Raw genomic sequence first — 19,567 nt, forward strand, 5'->3', positions numbered from 1 at the left:
AAGGTATTCCATATTGTATACTGTAATAATAAACTAAGAAATGAAAATACTGAATACAAAAAGAAAACCACATAGTGCCAATCCATGGTTAGTTTATTGTATAAAAAACATGTACCCCTTAATGCACTTTTATTTCAAGCTTTTCAAAATTATTTGGAGTATGGTAAGCCTCTATATGCTTTTTCTGCTTTGATGTTTGTGACTATTAGCTAATTTAGTAACAAAAATGCCATCAAACATGGTAGTGTAGACGGTTACATTCTATCTCCCACCAAAAAGTAAAAGGTCAATGTTACTTAAGAATAGGGGCAATTAGAAAATTGAAATAGAAAGGCTATCCAGGTATAATCTGGATGCATTTCCCATAGATTTCAAACCAAGGTCTTAACAACGATAAGCCCGTATTTTTAGTCATTATGAAGCTGTGTAGTGTGCTGACTCTGGGGTGACTGAGTGCCAACAGAAATTTTCCATGAAATGCATAAATTGAGACTATTCAGGTAAACTTTGATAACTGTTCACCCTCTGCAATCCATTATAAGTCACACTTTACCACTCTGAAAAACACATTCTATGGCAGTGGTTCTCAACCTTCCTAAGGCCGTGGCCCTTTAATACAGTTCCTGTGGATTGCGACCCACAGGTTGAGAACCGCTGTTCTATGGTATATTTTCTTAGCCCTTGTATGAAAATTTGGTTGGGCTAATGCATGTTGGCCCCTTTAGATAATTAAAGTTGAGACTTGTCTTACCTGCAATAATATTTATCTTGATTTTCCATTCCGCAGCTTTCTTTAGAACATGCTGAATATAAATAATAGGTTATGAGCTGATTTTTTAAAAACTGCTTTTTACTAATACTTGAGATTAAGTTTTTTTCTTTCTGAGACAGAGTCTCACTTTGTCCCTCAGTAGAGTGTGGTGGCATCATAGCTCACAGCAATCTCAAACTCTTGGGCTCAAGTGATCCTCTTGCCTCAGCCTCCTGAGTAGCTGGGACTACAGGCGCCATAATACCTGGCTATTTTTTAGTGATGAGGTCTTACTCTTGCTCAGGCTGGTCTCGAACTCCTAAGCTCAGGTGATCCACCTGCCTTGGCCTCCCAGAGTGCTAGAATTGCAGAGCGTGCTAGGCGTGAGCCATCATGCCTGGCTCAAGTTTTCAAACTTAAAAAATTTCATTAGAGCTGGGCGAGTCCCTCATGCCTGTAACTCCAGCACTCTGGGAGGCGGGTGGACTGCCTGAGCTCACAGGTTCAAGACCATCCTGAGCCAGAGCCAGACCCTGCCTCTAAAAATAGCAGGGCATTGTGGCAGGCGCCTGTAGTCCCAGCTACTCAGGAGGTTAAGGCAATAGGATTGCTTGAGCCCAAGATTATAGGTTGCTGTGAGCTATGATGCCATGGCACTCTACCAAGGGCAACAAAGTGAGACACTGTCTAAAAAAAAAAAACACCTGTTTTTTAATCTATAGTATTTAACAACCTGAACCAAATTACATAATTAGATCAAGTAACAAAAAGTTACTATCATGTACCACCACCGTAATGATGTTTTACTCAACAGCAGACTGCATTTATAAGAGAGCTGAAAAATACCTTTGGCCTAGTGACATCCTGTCTTGATGCTAAAAGGAGCAGTGGCTCGCACCTGTAAAATTCTAGCACTCTGGGAGACCAAGGCAGGAGGATCTCTTGAGTTCAGAAGTTTAAGACTAGCCTGAGGAGAGGAAGAGTAAAACCCCATCTCTACTAAAAATAGAAAACTTATATTTGTTAGATAAATACCACTATGTTACAATTACCTATGGTATTTAGTACAGTAGCATGTACAGGTTTGTATCCTAGGAGCAACAGTTATACTATAATAGAGTAGGTAGCAGTTCACATGGCAACGAAATTGCCTAATAACACATTTCTCAGGATGTAGCTCTGTTGTTAAGGGATACATGACTACGGCAGAAATCCATCAGTAATCAGTTTCCTGCAGCATTATTTCATTAATACATACAGTTAGCTATCCTTCTGGAAATCATTTAGCAAAAAGATCTATATCCACAGGCAATTCAATGACCATACAGTAAGAGCGTGGTATCTTGATCTAGACTGCCCACATTTCACCTGTAGATCTACTTACAAGCTATGTAACAGAGTAAATTACTCATGCTCGCTGCCTCAGTTTCCTCATCTTATCAGAGTGCTGTAGACTATGAAAAATGTTCTGAACTATGCTAACAATAAGCCTAACATTCTTGAACCACTTCCCAAAGTATAAGTTTTTGGTTAGTAATTTGTTATTAAAATGGCTTTAAAATTTACAAATACACAACAATCCAACATCTATGGAAATGGAAAAAGAAAGTGACCATAATCGCTCTAAACTATGCAACTTCTAAACATGCTATAGTAAGAGATAACGGTATTTGGTATTAGAAGCATTTTGTCTATGTTGGGAGTCTTTTTTTTTTTTTTTGAGACAGAGTCTCAAGCTGTTGCCCTGGGTAGAGTGCCATAGCATCATAGCTCACAGCAACCTCCAACTCCTGGGCTTAAGTGATTCTCTTGCCCCAGCCTCCCAAGTAGCTTGGACTACAGGCACCTGCCACAATGTCCAGTTATTTTTTTTTGGTTGTTTGGTAGGCCTGGGCAGGATTCAAACCCGCCAGCTCTGGTGTATATGGCTGGCGCCTTAGCTGCTTGAGCTACAGGCGCCAAGCCTATGTTGGAGTCTTAATACATACAATTGGCAACAATATGATTGAACTTAACTTTTCCCAATATTTTGGGTTCAAATATTTCAATGTCATAATACAATATATTTGTACTTATAGTTTCTTCTTGAATTTAATAAATAATCCTAGTTCCGCACGTTTTTCCTCTACTTCAAGGTCTAGTATTTTGGTATAAGGATACAGATATTAATGCAAACAATATTATAATGGGATCTTAGGATCTGTGATAAATTTGTGAAAAACAGAATTACGACCTTTCTTTGTTACCTGCCCCCTAATGTTACTGAAAGAGGTTTTAGATATTATGCAGTGGGATATGGTTGGTTCCAACCGAGACATAAAAGAAAGAACAGGGTCAGTTTGGAATAAACACTGAAAGAATACAGTGCCAGGCTTAGCTACTCTGCTACTGTCTACTATGAGCCAAGAACAAAATCCTAAAAATGCCTGCTGAGGTAAGATAATGGCAACAACTTCCGGTCACACAGCTTGTTAGCCTATCTGCTGGGATATTCTTTTTTTTTTTTTTTTTTCATACTGTAGAATTATCTTTTTATTTTGGGTAAAAATCCACAGTCATTTTGGGGAGGTAATTAAGATTTAACAGCATTATAATTCTAACAAATAACTTAAATATCCTTGTGAGATAAATATAGTAATATTTTATGGGTATTTTGGAACCCGACAGTATTAAGACTACAAATCACACTAGCCTACATCTATCACCAATGACTCACACTGTTTCTTTCTAATGAATTGACCATTACATTTCCAAAGTTCTGAAATGGCCAACAGACCATAGAAAGATAATTCTTTAGGCTCCTGCTTGAAACCAACAGCTTCAGCAAACTGCTGGCCTTTGCTGGGATATTCTTTTACCTAAATCAGGGGTGGGGAGCCTGCGGCCTTAAGGCCATATGTGCCCTTCTTTTTTTTTTGTTTTTGTTGCAGTTTGGCCAGGGCTGGGTTTGAACCAGCCACCCTCCGCATATGGGCCAGCGCCCTACTCAGCCACAGGCACCGCCCACATATGTGCCCTTCTATTTAAGTGTGGCCTTCTGACTGAATCTAAATTTTACAGAATAAATCCTTTTATTAATATATTTTTATCTTATCTTTTAAAATGAATGTATTTAAAACAACAGAGAATAAAATAAATGTCAATGAAATAATACTCCCAGATTAACCTGCACAATTAGAACATTAGTAAGCCATAGGGCTGAACTGATGGCTGCTATGCTCACAATTTAGTTCCCCCACCAGACTGGCCCTGCTACCACTCAAGGCTGATTAGTGGGTTGAGCATACCAGTCTGTTGTTATCAGCTTTTAACAACAGCACATCATGTTTCTGTTTGAAGTGCTAATTGTGAATAGTTACACAGTTCAACAGTATTTTTTTTTTTTTTGAGACAGAGTCTCAAGCTGTCGCCCTGGGTAGAGTGCCATGGCGTCACAGCTCACAGCAACCTCAAACTCTTGGGCTTAAGTGATTCTCTTGCCTCAGCCTCCCAAGTAGCTGGGACTACAAGCGCCCACCAGAATGCCCGGCTATTTTTTGGTTGTAGTTGTCGTTTGGCAGGCCCAGGCTGGATTCGAATCCTCTAGCTCCAGTGTACGTGGCTGGCACCTTAGCTGCTAAGCTATAGGCGCCTTAGCTGCTAAGCTATAGGCGCCGAGCCTCAACAGTATTTTTTAATTCTGTCTGCTTAGTAGCCCATCACGTCAAGACCAAGAGAATGCCGAAGTTAGAAAATAGTTTTTTTGAAGATTGGGAATTGCAATATTATCTTGTTTCTGCTAAAGATGACTTGATTGCTTTGTGATACTGCAATATCAACATTAAAAAAAATTCAATTGTCAGGCGGCACCTGTGGCTCAAAGGAGTAGGGTGCTGGCCCCATATGCCAGAGATGGTGGGTTCAAACCCAGCCCTGGCCAAAAACTGCAAAAAAAAAAATTCAATTGTCTGTGAGAATAGTTAAATTTTATGAAGAAAAGAATCAAGCAATGTGAATTAATAAAAGATTTATATAGGAATGCATTTTTTTTTCTGTAATAGCATGTCAAAAATGAATATTTCTTTATAAGGCAAAATGAAGTCTGTATATGATATGTTGCAAAAAATCCAAACATTTAAAAAGAAAGCTACCTTTTTCCAAAATTCTTCTTCGAAAGGAAATTTCAGATAAACCTTTTCCCCACTTAGCAAGGGTCATTGATGAGCAAGATGATATGTGCAAATCATTTGAAGATGTACCTGTTATAGACCTATTAATTAGAGTATATAATGAAAATACATAGTAATTGACTTTAAGAATCCTAACATCAGGCTAGGCGCCTGTAGCTCAGTGAGTACAGCCCGGCCACATACACCAAGGCTGGCAGGTTTGAGTCCAGCCCGGGCCTGCTAAACAATGACAACTACAACCAAAAAATAGCCAGGCGTTGTGACGGGCACCAGTAGTCCCAGCCACTTGGGAGGCTGAGGCAAGAGAATTGCTTCAGCCCAAGAGTTTGAGGTTGCTGTGAGCGGTGATGCCATCCATGGCACTCTACTAAGGGCAACATAGTGAGACTATCTCAAAAAAAAAAAAAAATCCTAATATCAAAAGTCAGGCATGGTGGCACACACCTATTATTCTAGCACTCTGGGAGGCTGAGGTTAGTGGATCGCTTGAGCTCAAGAGTTGGAGCCCAGCCTGACAAGAGTGAGACCCCATCTCTACTAAAAATGAAAAATTGAGGCAAGAGGATCACTGGAGCTCAAGAGTTTTGAGGTTGCTGCAGCTGTGATGCCATAGCACTCTACTAAGGGTGACGAAGTGTCTCACCTTGTCTCAAAAAATAAAAAAATAAAAAGAATCCTAACACTATACTCAAATTAGCATTTCAGCCTCACACAGTTGATATCACCAAGGCACTTGAAGAACTACAAATCGAACTAATGGAGTTCTCAGCAGAGGACATTGTAAAGTCATGATCTGATGCTAAGATCTAACTGAAATATGGAAACATGCCCCTAATGGAGTTCTCAGCAGAGGACATTGTAAAGTCATGATCTGATGCTAAGATCTAACTGAAATATGGAAACATGCCCCCAAAACGTTTTCTTGCTTTTCAACCATTTATTGCTGTCAATCTACATTCTCCTACCTAACCCAAATCAAGACACTCTTAAACCAAATGACTGATACCCATCCAGAGGCTCAAGTGAGGCTCATGTCTATAATCCTAGCACTCTGGAAGGCCGAGACAGAGGATGGCTTCAGTTCAGGAGTTTGAGACCTGCCTGAACTAAAGTGAGACCCCGTCTCTACTAAAAATAGAAAACCTACCTAGGCACAGTGGCAGGCACCTTTAGTCTAAGCTACTTGTGAGGCTGAGGCAGGATAATGTCATGAGCCCAACCAAGAGTTTGAGGTTGCTATGATGACTCCATGGCATTCCACCTAGGGTGACAGAGGGAACTCTGCCTCAAAAATAAATTGACAACTGAAATTGCAGACCTCCATGCTGCAACCAAATATTCAAATGCTTTCCAACAAAAATCAAACATAACAAAATCATTAAAATGTTAATTAACTTAAAAATTAACAAACTATGTTCACTTTTTGAGATTATTAAATGTAAAATGTACAATAGATTTTACAAAGTAATGTACTTTTTTTTTTTTTTGAGACAGAGCCTCAAGCTGTTGCCCTTGCTAGAGTACTGTTGAATCACAGCTCACAGCAACCTCCAAATCCTGGGGTCAAGTGATTCCCCTGCCTCCGCCTCCCAAGTAGCTGGGACTACAGGCACCTGCCACAACGCCTGGCTATTTTTTGGTTGCAGCCATCATTGTTGTTTGGCAGGCCCAGGCTGGATTCGAACCCACCAGCTTAGCCACTTGAGCCACAGGCTCCAAGCCAATAATGTATGTTTTTTAGTATACCTAAGTGAAGTTTCTTAAATGCAGGTTCATTTGATTATGGCTCAAGTAATGTAGCCTTCCAACATGAAAAGTCTCCCCACCCAACTCCTGACCTAAATATTTCTACCAAAAAGTTACATCAAATATACCTATACTGCAGATAGAGGTCAAGCACTTTTTTTTTTTTTTTTTGGTAGAGACAGAGTCTCACTTCATGGCCCTGGGTAGAGTGCCGTGGCCTCACACAGCTCACAGCAACCTCCAACTCCTGGGCTTAAGCGATTCTATTGCCTCAGCCTCCCGAGTAGCTGGGACTACAGGCGCCCACCACAACGCCCGGCTATTTTTTGGTTGCAGTTCAGCCGGGGCCGGGTTTGAACCCGCCACCCTCGGGGTATATGGGGCCAGCACCTTACCAACTGAGCCACAGGCACCGCCCGAGGTCAAGCACTTTTAAAAGACAGAGGAGGGTGGCGCCTGTGGCTCAAAGGGGTAGGGCACCGGCCCCATATGCCAGAGGTGGCTGGTTCATACCCAGCCCTGGCCAAAAACAGCAAAAAAAAAAAAAAAAAAAAGAGGAGTCTGGGGTAAGGTTCAGTAATAATGTTACTTATATACAATATTTAAAACAAGCAAAATCAAAAGCTTATGGCAGATAAATCTTTTTTTTTTTTTTGCAGTTTTTTTTTTTGGCTGGGGCTGAATTTGAACCCACCACTTCCGGCATATGGGGTCAGCACCCTACCCCTTTGAGCCACAGGCGCCACCCATGGCACATAAATCTACAGCATAAAATAGTGTCTTAATATTAGAAGGAAATTCATTACTCTTACCTCTTTCCCAGTAAACAGAGTATGTACCAGATTAATTTCTTTTTTTTTTTTTTTTTTTTGGTAGAGACAGAGTCTCATTGTACTGCCCTCAGGTAGAGTGCCGTGGCGTCACACGGCTCACAGCAACCTCCAACTCTCGGGCCTACGCAATTCTCTTGCCTCAGCCTCCCGAGCAGCTGGGACTACAGGCGCCCGCCACAAGGCCCGGCGGCTATTTTTTTGTTGCAGTTTGGCTGGGGCTGGGTTTGAACCCGCCACCCTCAGCATATGGGGCGGGCGCCCTACTCACTGAGCCACAGGCGCCGCCCAGATTAATTTCTTAAATTATTTATTTACGGGGCGGCGCCTGTGGCTCAGTCGGTAAGGCGCCGGCCCCATATACCGAGGGTGGCGGGTTCAAACCCAGCCCCCGCCAAACTGCAACCAAAATATAGCCGGGCATTGTGGCGGGCGCCTGTAGTCCCAGCTACTCGGGAGGCTGAGGCAAGAGAATCGCTTAAGCCCAGGAGTTGGAGGTTGCTGTGAGCTGTGTGAGGCCACGGCACTCTACAGAGGGCCGTAAAGTGAGACTTTGTCTCTACAAAAAATAAAAAATTAGGGCGGCGCCTGTGGCTCAGTGAGTAGGGCGCCGGCCCCATATACCGAGGGTGGCGGGTTCAAACCCAGCCCCGGCCAAACTGCAACCAAAAAATAGCCGGGCGTTGTGGCGGGCGCCTGTAGTCCCAACTGCTCGGGAAGCTGAGGCAAGAGAATCGCGTAAGCCCAAGACTTAGAGGTTGCTGTGAGCCGTGTGACGCCACGGCACTCTACCAAGGGCGGTACAGTGAGACTCTGTCTCTACAAAAAAATAAAAAAAAATTATTTATTTACTGTGTTAATGGAAATACTTCTGTATTACGTGAAAAATGCACTTATATTAATGAAATAGTTGCTTAAAATTCAACCATTAGGCCAGGTACAGTGCACATGCCTGTAATCCTAGCATTCTGGGAAGCTGAGGTGGGAAGATGGCTTGAGGTCAGGAGTTTGAGACTAATCTGAGCAAGAGACCCTGTCTCTATAGAAAAATAGAAAAATTAGCCAGGCACAATGGCAACTGTCTATAATCACAGCTACTTTGGAGGCTGAGCCAAAAGGATTGCTTGAGCCCAGGAATCTGAGGTTGCTCTAAGCTAAGCTGAGGCCATGGCACTCTAACCTGTTTGACAGTCTCACTCTGTTTCCAAAAAAACCCACAAAAACAAACAAACAAAAAAATCAACCATTATTAATTTGGCCAAGGCAATGCTGATAATGCAGTCTCCTAGTGGTGGAGCATGGCAATACTAAACAGCAAAGATGGAGTTTTTGTAATGTGGTTACAGGAATTCATTCAAATAACTAGATTTTGCTGCTTAACTGTACCTTTTTCCCGTGGCGTATTTTTACTGCATGAACTGTTATTTGCACAGCATGGAATTCATACTTTGCCACATTGTGTAGAAAAGAGTTCATAGCAGGCCTGATTGCTTATCTGGGAAAGGTGTCCTTGTATTTTTCTTTCTCTTTCTTTGTTTTTTGAGACAGAATCTCACTATGTCATCCTCAGGAGAGTGCCTTGGCGTCACAGCTCACAGCAACCTTAAACTCTTGGACTTAAGCAATTCTCTTGCCTCAGCCTTCCAAGTAGTTTGGACTATAGGCACCCACCACAACGCCCAGCTATTTTTTGGGTGCAGTTGTCACTGTTGTTTAGCTGGTCTGGGCCGGATTTGAACCTGCCAGCCTTGGTGTATGTAACTGGTGCCATAATCACTATGCTACAGGCGCCGAGCCCATGCTTGTATCTTCTTCTGAGACAGTCTCACTCTGTTGCCCTGAATAGGGTACTGTGGGATCATATCTCACAGCAATCTCAAACTCTTGGGCAGAAGAGTTCCCCTTGCCTCAGCCTCCCAAGTAGCTGGGACTATAGGCATCCGCCACAATGATGGGCTATTTTTTTTTTTGTTTTTAGTAGAGATGAGGTCTTGCTCTTGCTCAGGCTGGTCTTAACTCCTAAGCTCAATCTACCTGACTCAGAGTGGTAGGATTACAGGCATGAGCCACCGTGCCCAGCCCAGAGCCTATGTTTTAATTTTATAAATTTTCTTTTTTTGTAGAGACAGAGTCTCACTGTACCGCCCTCCGGTAGAGTGCTGTGGCGTCACACGGCTCACAGCAACCTCTAACTCTTGGGCTTACGCGATTCTCTTGCCTCAGCCTCCCGAGCAGCTGAGACTACAGGCGCCCGCCACAATGCCCAGCTATTTTTTGGTTGCAGTTTGGCAGGGGCTGGGTTTGAACCCGCCACCCTTGGCATATGGGGCCGGCGCCCTAGTCACTGAGCCACAGGCGCCGCCCAAATTTTCTTTTTTTTTTTTGAGACAAAGTCTCACTTTGTTGCCCTTGGTAGAGTACCACGGCGTCACTGCTCACAGCAACCTCAAGCTCTTGAGCTTAAGCAATTCTCTTGCCTCAGCCTCCCAAGTAGCTGGGACTATAGGCACCCACTACAACGCTCGGTTATTTTTTGTTGTTGTTGTTGTTGTTGTTGTTGTCATTGTTGTTTAGCAGGCCCATGCTGGGTTCAAACCTGCCAGCCCTGGTGTATATGGCCGGCGCCCTAACCACTGAGTACGAGTGCCGAGCCACTATATTATACTTTCACGAAAAAAGTACTGTCCCGGGCGGCGCCTGTGGCTCAGTGAGTAGGGCGCCGGCCCCATATGCTGAGGGTGGCTGGTTCGGACCCAGCCCCGGCCAAACTGCAACAGAAAAATAGCCGGGCGTTGTGGCGGGCGCCTGTAGTCCCAGCTGCTCGGGAGGCTGAGGCAAGAGAATCGCTTAAGCCCAGGAGTTGGAGGTTGCCCTGAGCTGTGTGAGGCCACCGCACTCTACCGAGTGCCATAAAGTGAGACTCTGTCTCTACAAAAAAATAAATAAATAAAAAAGGACTGTCCCTTTCCCCAGTTTCCTGGAAGACATCTGAAACACCCCTCCATGTGTTATCTAGCTGGAAAAAATTATGGTAACTCAGATCTGTTTAGCTCCAGACTCAGTGTTCTTAAAAACCAAGGCTTGGCGGCACCTGTGGCTCAAGGAGTAGGGCGCTGGTCCCCTATGCCGGAGGTGGCGGGTTCAAACCCAGCCCTGGCCAAAAACGAAGGCTTACTGACTCCCTTCAGCACACCAGGCTACACAGGGACAATGGGATAAAATTGGACTTACCCAGGCAAACCAAAAAACATTATAACCCTAGTTACACCACGCTTTTCCTGGTAACAGTTCCTATCTGAACAAATCTTTAAAAAAAAGAAAAAAAAAGAAACAGGGTCCCACATTGTTGTTACCCAGGCTAGGTCTCAAACGATCCTCCTGCCTTAACCTCCCAAGTAGCCGGAAATACAGGCATGTACCACCACAGCTAACTAATTTTTTGTAGAGATGGGGTTCTTACTATGTTACTCAAGCTGGTCTTGACTTCCTGGCCTCAAGCAACCCTCCGACATAGGCTTCCCAAAGTGCTAGGATCACAGCACCATGACCAGCTATCAACAATGATATATAGCAGTCATATAGGCTAGAAAAAAGCTAGGCTCAGATGCTAGTTGGTTGAAGGGAAGATTCAGTTTCTAAGTGCCAGATGTCAAAAAGGTCAGGAGAAATAGACACTCTGATATTTAGTAGGCACAGCAAATCCCTAAAACATTGCTACGAATTTAAAAATAAATAGTACACAAAATCATGATGATTGAACTTACTTCTCTAGTTGAGGATTTGTGTAAAGAATATACTGCTGTTCTTGCCATTTCCAAAGCAGTCTTTAGAAAAGCCATATCTGTCCCTGTGAAGAGTAGAAAAAACTCCCATTTACATTATGTAATCTTGTCAAAATAGAAGATTAAATGAATAGGATTTAGAAACATTTTATTCCATCAAAACTAGCAGCTTAAAGAAAAAAAAAAAAAAGAAAGAAACATTTTCTTCCAAAGTCCAAAATAGCCACTTCAAATTCCTTCTGCAAATAAGACAGAGTATAAATAAATAAAACATCAGAATATTCTGTTAAGGTTGACAGAATAAAACTAGAATTACTGTCTTGGTTAAATAAGGCTAAAGTAAAAATTCTACTATATTCCAACTTCATGACTTTCAAAAAGAGGAGAAGGGAACACACAGTGTAGTTAGCAGGATCATTTTGGCAGAGGGCAGGTACTTTTTTTTTTGTAGAGACAGAGTTTCACTTTATTGCCCTCGGTAGAGTGCCGTGGCGTCACACAGCTCACAGCAACCTCCAACTCCTGGGCTTAGGCGATTCTCCTGCCTCAGCCTCCCGAGTAGCTGGGACTACAGGCGCCCGCCACAGGTACTTTTTAAACTATTTATGTTTTTCCTTCTTTTATTGACTTCCTACCCTCCTTTCCTTCAGTAAACACAAAATTAATAGCCACAGTAAGTCAGTGTTACTTATAGGCACACATTGAAATGCTTGGGTCTGTTAAGGCTTTAAAAACAGATGGTGACAGTATAAAATCCTTTGTAAGTTTCATCATCATTCATAAAGATTAGGCAAATTGTCCTTGAAAACAACAGTAGTCTAAATAATAAATAAGACAACTCTTTATTTAATATAAATTTGTAAAAACAGAGGTTGAAAAATTCAATTCCCTAGCCATGTGTTGAATAAATCTCTTTTTTTTTGGAGACAGTTTCACTCTGTCACATCTGGGTAGAGTGCCATGATAACATGGCTCAAAGCAACCTCAAACTCTGGGGTTTGAGCAATCAATCCTCTTGCCTCAGCCTCCCAAGGTGTGGGAATTATGGGTACTCGCGCAACACCTAGCTAGTTTATTAGAGACTGGGTGTCTCTCTTGCTCAGGCTGGTCTCAAACTCCTGAGCTCAAACAATCTACCTGTGTTGGCCTCCCAGAATGCTAGGATTACAGGTGTCAGCCACCACACCCGCCAACAAATTGAAATTTAAATTGTAATAAATTACAGGTAATAGTATGGTTTATTTAATGAACAGTGACAAAATCACTTAATCCAAAACAGTCAATGATGAAGTAATTCTGAAAACTTACTTTTCTACAAATACACCAATATATTTGTTACTAACCTTTATTATTTTTGGTCCCAAATGGAGGATTCATAATTACTGTGTCAAATGACTTGGACATTCTGTTAGATAATGAGAACACATCACACTGAACCATGTCAACATTTGTTAACTCAAATTCCTCCACATTCCTCTTAAATATTTCCAATGCATCTTCGTCTATGTCAAATCCAACACACAACCTATAAATACAAAACATACACAAAGAATAGCACCTTTAACTCCCAAGTCAAAGCAAAAACAAAACTAGCTATTTTACCATATATGTTTTAAAACCAATTGGCAAAGCAAGAGTGAATATCGCTTTTTTTTTTTTTTTTTTTTGGTAGAGACAGAGTCTCACTTTATGGCCCTGGGTAGAGTGCTGTGGCATCCCACAGCTCACAGCAACCTCCAACTCCTGGGCTTAAGCAATTCTCTTGCCTCAGCCTCCCGAGTAGCTGGGACTACAGGCGCCCGCCACAACGCCCGGCTATTTTTTGTTTGCAGTTCAGCCGGGGCCAGGTTTGAACCTGCCACCCTCGGTATATGGGGCCGGCGCCCTACCAACTGAGCTACAGGTGCCACCCGAGTATTGCTTTTTAATACCATGCTTTCCCAATCTGGGAGAGGTTGGAAACTCAGGTTTGTATAAAAGGGACTGCTGCTGTTACCATTTTTACTTAATTATTTTTCATTGTTTTCATCATCTGCCTAATTCAACGTGTATTCAGTCTCAATTTTTGCTGCCTACATCTCACACTGTAGAGTCCAATAAATATAATTCAATTGATCCTATTTACATGTCCTATTAAAGCCACCCCATATCTAAATAGTATATATTGGATGACCTACCCTGCTCCTAACATTGCAGTTCCGATGCTCAGCACTCCACAACCACATCCCAGATCTGCAACCATTTTATTTTCAATGTCATCGTATGTGTTATGGATTGTATAGAGCATACATGCTAAAAAAAATTTTTAAAAATATTAGGAAGTAAGTAAGGAAGCTGATAAATCCAATTTGTGCAAATAACTTTTTTTTTTTTGAGACAAGGCCTCATGCTGTTGCCCTGGGTAGAGTGCTGTGGCTTCACAGCTCACAGCAACCTCCAACTCCTGGGCTTAAGCAATTCTCTTGCCTCTGCCTCCCAAGTAGCTAGGACTAGAGGCTCCTGCCACAACGCCTGGCTAATTTTTGGTTGCGGTTGTCATTGTTGTTTGGCAGGCCTGGGCTGGATTCAACCCGCCAACACTGGTGTATGTGGCTGGCGCCTTAGCCACTTGAGCTACAGGCGCTGAGCCATAACTTTTTTTTTTTTTGAGACAAGAATCTTGTTGCCCTGGGTACAGTGTCAATGGTGTCATTGTAGCAGACTGCAACCTCAAACTCCTGGGCTCAACCTTCAGCCTTCTGAGTGGCTCCATAACACTCAGCTAGTTTTTCTTTTTTTGTTGTTGAAACAGAGTCTTACCATGTCGCCCTCGGTAGAGTGCGGTGGTGTCATAGCTCAGAGCAACTGCAAACTCTTGGGCTTAAGCGATTCTCTTGCCTCAGCCTCCCAAATAGCTGCGACTACAGGTGCCCGCCACAATGCCCAGCTATTAGTTTTTCTATTTTTAGAGAGAATGGGCTTTGCTCTTGCACAGCCTAGTCTCAAACTTCTGAGCTCAAGCAATCTCCCCTCCCCCTCCCCCACTCCCAGAGTGGCAGGATTACAGGCATGAGCCACTGCACCCTGCCAAATGACTCTTTCTAAAAACATCTATCTTGCATTATTTAGTCAGGTCCCTCAAATCGTGTTCCAGATTATTAAAAAAAAAAAGGTGTACTAAGTGGCACCATAAAGGAGGCTAATACTATGTACATGCCAGTGGTTCTCAAAAACTAATCTCCGCTGACAATGCCAATAATGACAAAACTGTGACCAATCTCTGAGGTCACAGATGAGTGAAATGAGAAGAATAAAGTCAAAATACCTATTTTTCCTCAGCCTGTTCAAAACAATGCCATATAGACATAAAAAAAGTTCTTTGATGCTGAAATAGTACTTTTAGTAAAGAATGGTAAGAATAAACAGGTTTTAAAAATATACTTCCTTGTTAAAATATATATTTGGCAACCCTATATCAGTCTCCAAAACTGTTCTGAAATTTTACTAATCTGTGAAATCTATATATCATCAAAAGCATTAATATCACAAGGACAGGGTGGCGCCTGTGGCTCAATGAGTAGAGTGCCAGCCCCATATACTGAGGGTGGTGGGTTCAAACCCGGCCTCGGCCAAACTGCAACAAAAAAATAGCTGGGCATTGTGGCGGGCGCCTGTAGTCCCAGCTGCTCGGGAGGCTGAGGCAAGAGAATCCCGTAAGCCCAAAAGCTGGAGGTTGCTGTGAGCTGTGTGATGTCATGGCACTCTACCGAGGGCGGTAAAGTGAGACTCTGTCTCTACAAAAACAAAACAAAACAAAAAAAACACAAGGACAAAGAAAAAATTTTTCTATAGTCACTTTATTTATTTTTTTTTTTTTGGGGGGGGGGGTGGTGGTGCAGCCGTCATTGTTGTTTGGCAGGCCCCGGGCTGGATTCGAACCTGCCAGCTACTCAGGAGGCTGAGGCAAGAGAATCGCCTAAGCCCAGGAGATGGAGGTTGCTGTGAGCTGTGTGAACAAGGGCGATAAAGTGAGACTCTGTCTCCACAAAAAAAATAAATAAATAAAAACATATTCATAATTGCCAAATGAGATCTGATAATACAATTACTGAAGAGCAGGGCAGAAGCTGCTGAAATTTGAAAGGGCATCTTTTAGGGTAGCGCCTGTGGCTCAGTGAGTAGGGTGCCGGCCCCATATACCGAGGGTGGCAGGTTCAAACCCAGCCCAGGTCAAATAGGACAAAAAAAAAAAAACAGCTGGGCGTTGTGGCGGGCGCCTGTAGTCCCAGCTACTGGAGAGGCTGAGGCAAGAGAATTGCGTAAGCCCAGGAGTTGGAGGTTGCTGTGAGTCCTGTGAGGTCACGGCATGCTACCGAGGGCGGTAAAGTGAGTCTCTGTCTCTACAAAAAAAAAAAAAAAAAAATATTGAAAGGGCATCCTGCAAATACTCCAGGGTCTTTGGATACACTGAAGGTTAAACATGAATAACACTGGTATCTCCCTGTGGATGTTTGGGCCCAACAGGACTGCTGGCCATCACTGATGCCTTAGGATGCAGAGAAAACACATTACAGGGGCATCTTGGACTGACTGTGCTATCCCATTCATTGCTGCAAGTGCTAGTGTTTTTGTTTTTTAAAATTACATTCCAGGCTGGGTACAGCGGTCATGTCTGTAATCCTAGTACTCAGGGAGTTGACGGAAAGGATCCCTTGAGCTCAGGCATCAGCCTGACAAGAGCAAGATCTATCTCTACTAAAATAGAAAAATTAGTTGGGCATTGCGGCAGGCACCTGTAGTGCCAGCTACTCAGTAGGTTGAGGCAGGAAGATCACTTGAGCCCAAGAGTTTGAAGTTGCTGTGAGCTAGGCTGATGCCAAGGCACTCCAGCCTGGGCAGCAGAGACCCTGCCTCAAAAAATAACTAATTAAATAAATAAATTTAAAAAGTTGGATTCCATTACATTAAAAAAACACTACTGAGAAAAACTGTCCTACCTTAAACCCAATAATTTTGTGCAAATTTTTAGTTGGAATGACCATATCTTGGAGTTTCACTGGCAGTTTAGAAACAACTGTTTTGAAGCTCAAAAAAATTCCTCCTTGCAGGTGCTCTCAGCAATCTAATTTTCCTGTGGGAACATATTTATGAAATATGAATGGTCTAGCACTCTGGGAGGCCAAGGCAGGTGGATTGCCTCAGCTCAGAGGTTCGTGACCACCCTGAGCCAGAGTGAGACCCTGTCTCTACAAAAAAAGCCAGGCGTTGTGGCAGGCATCTGGAGTCCCCCAGCTACTTGGGAGGCTGAGGCAAGAGAATCGGTTAAGCCCAAGAGTTGGAGGTTGCTGTGAGTGATGATGCCACCGCACTCTACGGAGGACCACAAAGTGAGACTCTGTCTCAATAAAAAAATAAATGAATAAACATGAATGGATTTTCCTGTACTCTTTCTTACTCTGGCATGAAGCAACAATACTAATTCTCACATTACGTTGAAATGCATCATCATCTTTATATAGCACATGCTCTGGTTTTGTTAAAACTCTGCTACCAACTATGGAATTTATTTCTAGGACAGAGTATATATAGCATAGAAATCCGTGCTCCAGCAATTAGTTGCTATAAGAAATGGATCCGTATTTATCAAGTATTTACTGAGCTTCTAAACAGTACCAGCAACTCTTCTAGGCACTAGGAATTGAGATGAAAGACTAATTCCTTGCCCTCAAGTTTATAATGAGAAAAAAGCATTATAAAGATGCCTGCCAGTGTTAAAAAGTATGCGGAAAATTGAACAGTACGATGATAAAGTGTATGTCTCTGAGGAGAGTTTTTAGGCGCAGCGTCAAGGAAGGTTAAGGAGAAATTCTTTTTATCTGAATAACTGTTCTATTTTCATCACGGAGTTGACCCAAAGCAAGGGCGTGGTGAACCAGCCGCCCTACCTGCAATGTGTGGGCTGGTGGGATACTGTTCTAGAAGTATCTTGGGCTTTTCGAATCCATCCACTTGTTGCAGGCGACTCTCTAGTTCCTTAAGTCTTAATTTCTTCATTTGTTGTTGTTGTTGTTGTTACGTGTGAGCTCGCAGGGTAACTGCACAGGATCTGTGGAGAAATCTATTTAACCGGGATCTTGCTTCCTCTTCGCCCCGTTTTCGGCGCTGCTGTCCGGGAGCGGGACAGGAGACGCGCTCCACGGAGAAACCGGGACGCAGGGCGCGCAGGGCCAGACTCGGTCGCGCCCCCGAATATCACAAGCCGCCCTCGGTCCCTAGAAGACGGCAACGGAGTGTGCCTAGAGCGGCTTAAGACCCTGACGCCACGTCCGCGCACCTCGGGAAGCAACCAACACCTAGCTCGGGGCCGGAAGCGCCACGGCGCACGCGCTCGCCGCCCAGCGGCCCGGAGCCGCGCTGCAGCCTCAGCGGAGGGACCTGCAGAGCCCGCCCTGCTCTCCAGACCCTGGACGGGCCCGAGCCGGCGGTCCCATGCCCATTATCTTCTGGTTTGCCCTGAGAACTTACCAGCCCTCAAAGGATAGGGGAAAGAAGTACAGGGAAAGTGATGCAGAAGGGAGGGTGTAAGTCACTGTGGTTTATCTCCCAGCGTGACTCTGCTGCTTTGTGTCTCTCAGCTCCCCACTCGGAAACTGGCGATCTTCACTCACCTTTACTTCTTTCGTCATTCGCGTGTCCTACTTTATCGTGGGGTTTTTTGCTTGCTGCTTTTTAGGTCAGCTGTGTCACTTACCTCAATCTCATAGGAGAACTGATATCAGAGAAACCCAAAAGAGAGTTTAATTGAGAGAATGGGCAGTGGTGTCAAAGGCTAGAAAGAGGTCAGGTATTTTAGAGGAGCATAAATCAAGTTGTAGTGGATTGTGGAGTGAGTGGAAGTTTAGAAAGAGTAAATGTGAAGTGACACGTGACTGTACTGATGTCTCTTAAAGAGAATATTCAGGTGTTCTAAGGTCAATTCAGGTAAGAGATGGAATATATTTTTTGATGTAATAATTTTATTACAACAAAATGGAATAAAAATGTTACACACTCAAAAAAAAAAAAGAAAGAGTAAATGTGAACAATTCTCAAGAACTGGCTGCAAAAAAGAGAGTGGTTTGATGTACTAGTAAGGCTGGGGGAAGCTTTCTAAGATAGGAAGAGATAAGAAAACATTTAAATTCTGATGGGATGGAGCTTATGTAAAGGGACGGGTTTAAAATATAAGAAAGAAGGGGTGGAGGGGGAGATAGGCTCCCACTTAATGGGTACAATGTAAGGATATATTGCACACCTTTTGGGTGCGGGACACAACTACAAGAGGGACTCTATCTAAACCAACAGAAATACTGTAACCTCGTTGTTTGTACCGTCACATTAACCTGAAATAAAAATAAATAATTAAAATAAAATAAAATAAAGAGGATAGCGAATGGAGTTAGGATCCTGAGAAGGCAGGATCCAGTACTTAAGTAAAAAGGATTGTCCTCAGCCTGTGGGATAGACACCTCTTTTCATCATTTTTATTTATTTTTTCTTTTTTGAGACAGAGTCTCATTGTATTGCCCTCAGTAGAGTGCTGTGGCATCACAGCTCACAGCAACCTCTAACTCTTGGGCTAAGCAATTCTCTTGCCTCTGCCTCTCAACTATAGGCGCACGCCACAACACCCAGACCGGGTTGGAACTCTCCTGCCTCGGTGTATGTGGCCGGCGTCCTAACCACTGAGCCTGAGCTACCTCTTTTCATTATTAAGGGAAGAAAAAAAGGAGTAAATGGATGATGATGGAGTAGTGAAGTGGTTCTGAGACTGCTACTTCCTGTGAAAAAGTATTCAAGGGGGCGGCGCCTGTGGCTCAGTCGGTAGGGCGCTGGCCCCATATACCGAGGGTGACGGGTTCAAATCCCGGCCCCGGCCAAACTGCAACCAAAAAATAGCTGGGCCCTGTGGCGGGCGCCTGTAGTCCCAGCTACTTGGGAGGCTGAGGCAAGAGAATCGCTGAAGCCCAGGAGTTGGAGGTTGCTGTGAGCTGTGTGAGGCCATGGCACTCTACCAAGGGCCATAAAGTGAAACTGTCTCTACAAAAAAAAAAGAAAAAGTATTCAAGGTTATCTGTTATGAGAATTAAATAAGTTAATACATATGAAGTTCTTCAAACATAAAGAACTTTGTCACACAGCAAATGCCCAATTAATGTTACTTCATAGTGGTGGTGGAGTAAGGGATTTGAGCCAAAAGGATAAAGTTAGCCAGATGTACAAAGGACAATTGGCCCTTCTGAAGTTGAAGGCAATTTTTTCTATTTGTTT

General features: G+C 43.2%; 1 protein-coding gene and 1 non-coding gene across 4 annotated transcripts in view; both read right to left on the minus strand.

Annotated features, from left to right (window-relative positions):
• The window catches only part of METTL5 (methyltransferase 5, N6-adenosine), a 19,485-nt gene extending 1,876 nt beyond the window's left edge, over positions 1-17,609 (minus strand). For all 3 annotated transcript variants that reach the window (XM_053597875.1, XM_053597874.1, XM_053597873.1), the window contains exons 1-5: positions 17,203-17,609; positions 13,456-13,570; positions 12,622-12,803; positions 11,261-11,343; positions 752-803 (exon numbers count right to left, since the gene is read on the minus strand). In XM_053597875.1, the coding sequence (XP_053453850.1) occupies positions 752-803; positions 11,261-11,343; positions 12,622-12,803; positions 13,456-13,570; positions 17,203-17,311 (541 nt within the window). In that variant the 5' untranslated portion in view covers positions 17,312-17,609. The remainder of the gene's footprint in view (positions 1-751; positions 804-11,260; positions 11,344-12,621; positions 12,804-13,455; positions 13,571-17,202) is intronic.
• Positions 3,467-3,601, minus strand: LOC128591061 (small nucleolar RNA SNORA2/SNORA34 family). The gene has a single exon (XR_008381497.1). It is a non-coding gene; the product is annotated as a small nucleolar RNA SNORA2/SNORA34 family (small nucleolar RNA).
• Positions 17,610-19,567: the final 1,958 nt, after the last annotated feature.

The sequence above is a fragment of the Nycticebus coucang genome, chromosome 7 (genome assembly GCF_027406575.1).
Source record: "Nycticebus coucang isolate mNycCou1 chromosome 7, mNycCou1.pri, whole genome shotgun sequence".
Classification (NCBI taxonomy): domain Eukaryota; kingdom Metazoa; phylum Chordata; class Mammalia; order Primates; family Lorisidae; genus Nycticebus; species Nycticebus coucang.